At 30.1% G+C, this 6,607-nt stretch overlaps 2 protein-coding genes across 2 annotated transcripts; both read right to left on the reverse strand.

Annotated features, from left to right (window-relative positions):
• Position 1: 1 nt before the first annotated feature.
• LOC129609960 (peroxisomal membrane protein PEX13) lies at positions 2-2,241 on the reverse strand. Its single transcript, XM_055522234.1, has 3 exons — positions 1,451-2,241; positions 1,169-1,395; positions 2-806 (listed from the first exon to the last, which is right to left on the reverse strand). Exons 1-3 carry the CDS (start codon positions 2,032-2,034, stop codon positions 358-360), a joined length of 1,260 nt encoding a protein of 419 aa, XP_055378209.1. The 5' UTR covers positions 2,035-2,241; the 3' UTR covers positions 2-357.
• Positions 2,242-2,471: 230 nt separating this feature from the next.
• On the reverse strand, positions 2,472-5,313 carry LOC129609979 (ADP-ribosylhydrolase ARH3-like). The gene is made up of 3 exons (XM_055522272.1): positions 5,003-5,313; positions 4,282-4,949; positions 2,472-4,200 (listed from the first exon to the last, which is right to left on the reverse strand). The coding sequence occupies exons 1-3, from the start codon at positions 5,172-5,174 to the stop codon at positions 3,991-3,993; spliced, it is 1,050 nt and encodes a 349-aa protein (XP_055378247.1). The 5' UTR covers positions 5,175-5,313; the 3' UTR covers positions 2,472-3,990.
• Positions 5,314-6,607: the final 1,294 nt, after the last annotated feature.

The raw sequence follows: 6,607 nt of genomic DNA on the forward strand, positions 1-6,607 counted from the left end.
TCGTAATTAAAAATTTAACTTACAAAAATTGTGTAGCTTTTCAGAAAGTCTTGTTATACATTTTAACCGAACTTAAATCTATTAGCTTAAAGAACTCTACGTTTGAATTTAAAAAATTATTTTATGTAACTTGAAGCATGTAAATTCCAAACTTAAAAATAATACTCAATTTGTTCTCTATACCCATAAATTTTTCAATAATGTTAATTTTTTAAAACAGCTGCTTTTTCACAGATTCGTTTTGACTTTGGTTAACTTTTTTAAGATTTATGAAGATCGAAAATGAAGTACATATTAATATATAATATTACGTTTTCTTACAATTCAGAATTTTTCATTATCTGCACTCAAAGATTTCTAAGATTTTTCATTATCTTTACTGGATTCTTTTAACTTGCCCAGTCCTTCGAGATTATGTTCTTGTAAATCTTCCGAATTAAAAATTTTCATAAAATCTGATGGAATTTTATCCAAATTTTCTGTATTCAAACCTAATTTTTTATCCGTTAAAATCGGTTCAATAACATTTGATGATTGCGTGATGTTTGAAGTGTTTTGTGTTTGTGACAACTCAACTATATCATTCATTCTCTTACAATAAGTTATTGGAATCAATCCGGAATGAACAGCATCGACTGTAGCCATTGCCCATCCTGTATTTAAAAGCTTTTGAGACAGCTGAATTTCTTTTGGAGCAATGTATAAGGTTTGGCCAGCTTTTATTGTTAATTCAGCGGCATTGCGGGCTTGGAAATCATAAAGCGCTACAGATTTGATTGGTTTCACCCATCGACGAGGATCTTTAGCTAAAAAACAAAATATTCAATTTGCAACAAATTGTAAACAAAATCTATTGTCTTATTTTGAAAGTTTTAAGTAACATAAAAGATTCTTTCAAGCATATTTTAATAATTTAAATGATTCTGCATAATTCAAAAAATATTGAAATAAATTAGGTCAAAAAAAAAAAGCAAGTACGATTTTTGCGATAAGCATATTTTCAATCAGAAATACAATACTGAACGGGAACTATTTATTTAAAGATAACAGATTTTATTTGATTATGTTATCAAAAAGTATGTATAAGGATTATCATTCTTAAACTTTACTAACATGTATACATTTACGCACAAGTTTTTCTTTTTCCGTAAGATACTATATTACTTACTTTCCTGTAGAACCGATGATGTTAAATTACCCAACAGTTTCATTACAATATATGGTGCTGTAAAAATAAATCCCAAAAATATTACAACTGGCCATGGTGACTGTTTTTTGCCCTTATTTCCTGCATCAATGTTATTTTCAAGTGTTTCATTTTTTGCTGCTTCAAAAGCCTCTTTGAATATTTGTGATGATGGATCTATATTAGAAATTTTCATCCAATATAGCAGTCTAAAAAAATTTATTCCATATTTTAAAATAAGACACACCATATTTTATTATGTACTTTTTGTAAAGCCAACTAAGTCCTCTAAGAATAGCAAAAGTTTGCCAAAATTGGGCAAAAACACCTCTCAAACGTCCAAAATTAGCTGCTACTCCAAGAATAGCATGAAATGAGCTCGTTATGGCATAGAACGTTGAATCTAACATAGCAGCAATATTCGCAACAGCTGATACTAATGACCCAATACTTTCAAATGCAGGCCTGGAATTTTCTTCTGCCAATTGTATGAAGCGACTTTCCGGATCGTATGGATTTAAACATGAATTGGGCACACAACCAAACCCACGACCATAACCCCCATACATCCCACTACCAAACATACCGCTTCCGAAATTCGAATATCCAAATGGGCTCACACCATAGCCACCATAATTATTTCCGTAACCATTATATGAATTTCCATAACTTCCAAAACCGGAAGAATATGATCCAAAATTCATTGTTTCCGACACATTTAGTGGTGGTGGTAATGAAGGTGGCTCCGTATTACTGGATGGATACACATTTCCCAATGGTGTCCGCATTATATTTGACGGAAATGATGGCTCCAACAATGGCGCTCGATAATTCGTTGGGTTATCCATCTTGTTTTATATTTTGCTTCGTCGTTTACAAAACTATTTTTAATGTTTTATTTAACAACACAAAATAAAAGATACTAAGTTGAGTTTTGAAGCTTCTATAGAAACCAAAGTTCAATTTTTATTAATTATTTTTTCGAGCCCTGAGAGATACCTTAATGATAAAAAAAAAGTAGTTATCACTCAAAAAAAAATAAATACGTATTTGTATTTAACAGCTGATAAACTTTCATTTTTATTTCAGTTTTTCTTAAATAATTAAACCAGTATTGCCAAATCGTGTGAAATTTCCAATAATATGAATTATGAAGTATGTATATTAATTTAATTAAAACAATATAATATAACCAAAAAATAAATGTGCGATTATATAAGAAATATGTAATTTAAAAAAAAAGCGTAAAAATCAACTTAATTCTTCGAGAAAAAAGATTTGCGCTAATTTTATTTTCTTGTAGCGTACATTGAAATTTTAAAAAAATAAACAGAGCCTACAAAGTTTTTTTTTAAATCAATTTATTAATGGTTTATTAACACAAAATTTTAAAAATATGAGCACTAGGAATGTAGAGAAAGATTGAATTTTAACTTTGTCTAATTAAAAATTTGAAAAAGTTTAAAGAAAGTTGATCTTATGAGGGATTTATGATGTTAAAAAGGTTCACTCACAGCTTCCATAAGAACACGTGTAAATTCGCCAGTTGTGAATTGTCGCTCTTAGTCCTGGCCTGTATTTCTGTTGGCATTTGTATATATGAAAAATTTCTTAAAACGAAATTATAGGGAAAAAATTTTTGAACAAAAGTGGTAAATTGAGCAAGAAAGTATTGCCGAAGCTGCCAAAACTGAATCAAATTCATGTACTTGATAAAAAGTAGTTTTATCCGTGCATACATAATCGAGTGAATCGCCTACACTTGGTTCGAGGACGGCCCATGTAAAATGTACAATTGAACTGGAAAATTTTTTCATTCCATTTTCTAATTGAATACCAAGAATGAGAGAAATTGGAAAGGGTACAAAAAAGTGAAAAGTGGCCCTATTTTTGAAAAAGATTGTTTGCACGCATTTGTACTGATCTTTGACGGCACGCATTAGTACTGTGAGCAGCGCTGTAAAAGTGAAGGTTTATCTTAAAAAGAAGGGTTTTCGGAGATATTTTTTGTGCCAAACTCCGAAATAAGATTTTTACAATTTCTAAATTTTACATATAAAAATATCTTCAAAATTCAGGTGTTTTAATGCAACTGAAGTTTTTCAGAATTGGAATTTTTTACACTTTTTTCCATATTTTCCAAAGTTTACAAGAAAAAATTTTGATCAAAAAGCCGATTTAGTATGACTGAAAATTTTTGATATTCGCTGCAATTAATTTCATATCAATAATCGACTTGGTGCGTCAATTAAGTTCGCATACGGCTCATAACTAATCATGTCATTGTCCATATCATTGTTTTTTGTTTTTGGTGTTTACTTTGGTTCGAATTAAAATTGATATTTTGGTTTCCTGAAATCCTTCTTTTTTTAATTTAACTTTAATTGAAGATCTAAAGGAACAACGTTTATATTTTTTTATGGAAACATTACATTTTACATGAATCACGCTGAACACCGGCGACACGTTTAAATGGATTTTAAATTAGTTGGATTCCCTTAGCAATAATCTAAGCTGAATCTATTTTGAAAACATAAGGAATGTTCAAATATACAAAAACCTTAAGAAAATTACCAAAGTTTGTTAAAACTTTGCAGTGCATATAAGATACCTAGCTCAAATAATTTTTTATAAATTTTAAAATATTTTAATAAAATATTTAGCTAAATAGCTAGATACATACAATTATTGAAAATTACAAACGAGGTTCAATTTCTGATATGATTTAAGAACTATTACAAAAACTAACTGATTCTACTTGGCTTAATTTAACATGTTACAGACGCATTGAGAATTTTTCGCTGTCAAGTATTTAACTTTACCCAATTTTCATACAATTGACTCGCTATTTTAGAAATTTCTTCGCTTGCTTCGCAATAACTTATAATATTTTTTGATATAAATTCTTCTCCATAGAGAGATCCGACTAGCGAACCTGCCATACTTGCAATCGTGTCGGTATCACCACCCAAATGAATTGCATATTCAATTGTTCTTCTAATCACATTTTTAGTCTAGAAGCAAAATCTTCACTAAACAGTTGTTTTAAATAAATGTATATTATATTAATATAAAAACCTTTGTTGAGTACATACTTCAATTTTTTTAATTGTGTTCTGCGCTCTTAGAAAACAATAAATTGCTGTTGGAACCGAAAACAAGGCCTCTGCACTATTTCCCAATTTATTTATAACCATCTCGTCTGACGGTTCCCGCTTCAATAATTCTTCGATTTTTAATATTTGCTTTACGTATTCATCGCTAGGGTCATCCATATCGATTCCTTCGTTCTCTATCTTCTGCATTTCATATTTTAAGTAAGTCAAAAAATTTTGTTCGTTGAATTCATCCGGTTTAATTTTTAGGCAGTAGTTTATAGCTAAAGCAAGTAATATTGCCCCATTTATAGCTAAATAATGAGTATGTGTGATAACAGCCGAATCTTTTACCAACTTTATAAGGTTTTCTACAGGTTGGTTAAAACAAAATAAAGCAGCTGGCGCAACGCGCATCGCGGCGCCGTTCCCATATGAACCATGTCCACTGAATTGCTCTTTTGCTGGGAGTAAGGGATCTTCAAATTTTGAACTTCTCAACTTAATAAATACCTTAGGTATGCCGCCACCAAATCCACGATTAGTATTTGAAAAATAAGATTTACAAAATTGTTTCGCTAATTCTTTATGTGGTAGTTTGCCGTTTTTAATTAAACATGTTGCCAAAGCTATACTCAATGCTGTATCATCTGTGTACGGCTTTAAAACTTCAAAAATTATTTTTTGAAAATCTTTTTCTATTTATTAATTAAAATTTTACCTTTGACCGATTTAGCTTCAAGTTCATCTAAAGATTTTTGCAATTGATACTTTTGGGGTTTGTCTAACTTTTCACCTTCGTAAGGAGCTCCGCAACAATCTCCCATCAGGCCACCCTGAAGGCAGCCGCGAAATTTAGAAAGCAAAGTCGCTGAACCCAAAATTTTGTTCATACTTATTATTTTTAAATATGAATTATAGATATATTTTGCACTTAAATTTTGTATTTTTTTTAAACGATGAAGATTGTTGACATTACCAAAAAATCCGGATTTTTAACAGAGAAAACAAATGCATATTCTTAAGAGCGCAATGTCATTTAAAATTTACATTTAAAAAACAATAAATTTACTAGTTCAACAGACTGACAGTAGAGTAAAAAAATTTATAATATGGGAACTCAGATGTTTTTGACAATATATCATTTTAGCAAAATAAGTTAAAATTTGAAATGAGCCGCTAGAAAAGATTCCTTAAAAGAATAATATAAGAACGAAATTGATGTTGAAATAAAACTAATTATTTATGAAAATTTTAGTTCATATGTATGTATGTAGTACGTAATATTTAATTATGTAAAAGGACTTTTTAACGCAGCACTTCATATTTATATTCCAAATATTTCATATTTTTCAAATGTTTAGTTTAGAATTACATATTTTGATGATTAATTTTAGTTATGTTTTTTCTTTTTTTAATTTTTATTTTCACAAAACACTTTATTCATCATAAATATATCAGTAATGGAAATGAGAAAAAAAAATTTTATTTGCATAAAACACTTAATTATCTTATTCATCACCAGAACAAAAACTATTTTTTATCGTCATAAGAATACAAAATCAAAAGAATACAAATCAAGAGGCGGAAAATTTCAATATTCTGGGAGAAACAACATATGAGAACTCAGCCGTTTTTCAATTTTGAGTGCAAATATATTTCGCAACGGCAGTTACTCAGTTTCAGTTTTATGCCATTGCTTCTGTCTTCCTTTTTGAGCAGGCCAAATATTTTTGGACGTCATCATTCTTTTGACATCTTAACTACAGGATGGCGCAAAAAGAACGATATGTTTTGAATTCAATGAACGATCTGAACGATACTTTTTTATTAATTAAATTTTTTTTTTATTTCAGAATCTTGTAAACAAGGGTTGGCAAATTTATAATGGAGCAGTACACAATGCAGCAACAAACAAAGATCATAGAATTTTACTATCCAAATCACAGGTCAGTTACTTTAACTCGGCGAGCATATCGGCGATATTTCAATGTGCGGAAGACAAGTAGACGTTCGACACATCTGGGACTATCACGAAGATCCCTTCAGAGAATTTTGGCCTCAATACGCATGTTCCCATATAAAATTCAGCTTGTGCAAGAGTTGAAGCCGGTAGACTATCAACAAAGGCTTGATTATGTCATTTCTTTCCAACAAAAAGCAGAAGAAAATCCAAATTTCATACACAATTTGATAATGAGCGATGAAGCTCACTTCCAATCAAATGGTTTTGTTAATAAGCAAAACTGCAGAATATGGGCGACGGAGAACCCACGAGCAGTACATCAGCGCCAATTACACCCACTTAAAAATACTGTTTGGTGCG

This window comes from Condylostylus longicornis, unplaced genomic scaffold, assembly GCF_029603195.1.
Source record: "Condylostylus longicornis isolate FDR11 unplaced genomic scaffold, ASM2960319v2 ptg000042l, whole genome shotgun sequence".
In the NCBI taxonomy this organism is placed as follows: domain Eukaryota; kingdom Metazoa; phylum Arthropoda; class Insecta; order Diptera; family Dolichopodidae; genus Condylostylus; species Condylostylus longicornis.

Bases quoted from the DNA above. Each gene is read 5' to 3' on its own strand.
- LOC129609960 (XM_055522234.1), bottom strand. From the start codon at position 2,034: ATGGATAACCCAACGAATTATCGAGCGCCATTGTTGGAGCCATCATTT. The intron at 1,396-1,450 runs GTACATAATAAA...AAATTTTTTTAG, and splicing joins CTTAGTTGGCTTTACAAAAA to ACTGCTATATTGGATGAAAA. The intron at 807-1,168 runs GTAAGTAATATA...TTTGTTTTTTAG, and splicing joins ATCATCGGTTCTACAGGAAA to CTAAAGATCCTCGTCGATGG.
- LOC129609979 (XM_055522272.1), bottom strand. From the start codon at position 5,174: ATGAACAAAATTTTGGGTTCAGCGACTTTGCTTTCTAAATTTCGCGGC. The intron at 4,950-5,002 runs GTAAAATTTTAA...TAATTTTTGAAG, and splicing joins TGAAGCTAAATCGGTCAAAG to TTTTAAAGCCGTACACAGAT. The intron at 4,201-4,281 runs GTATGTACTCAA...TTTTGCTTCTAG, and splicing joins ACACAATTAAAAAAATTGAA to ACTAAAAATGTGATTAGAAG.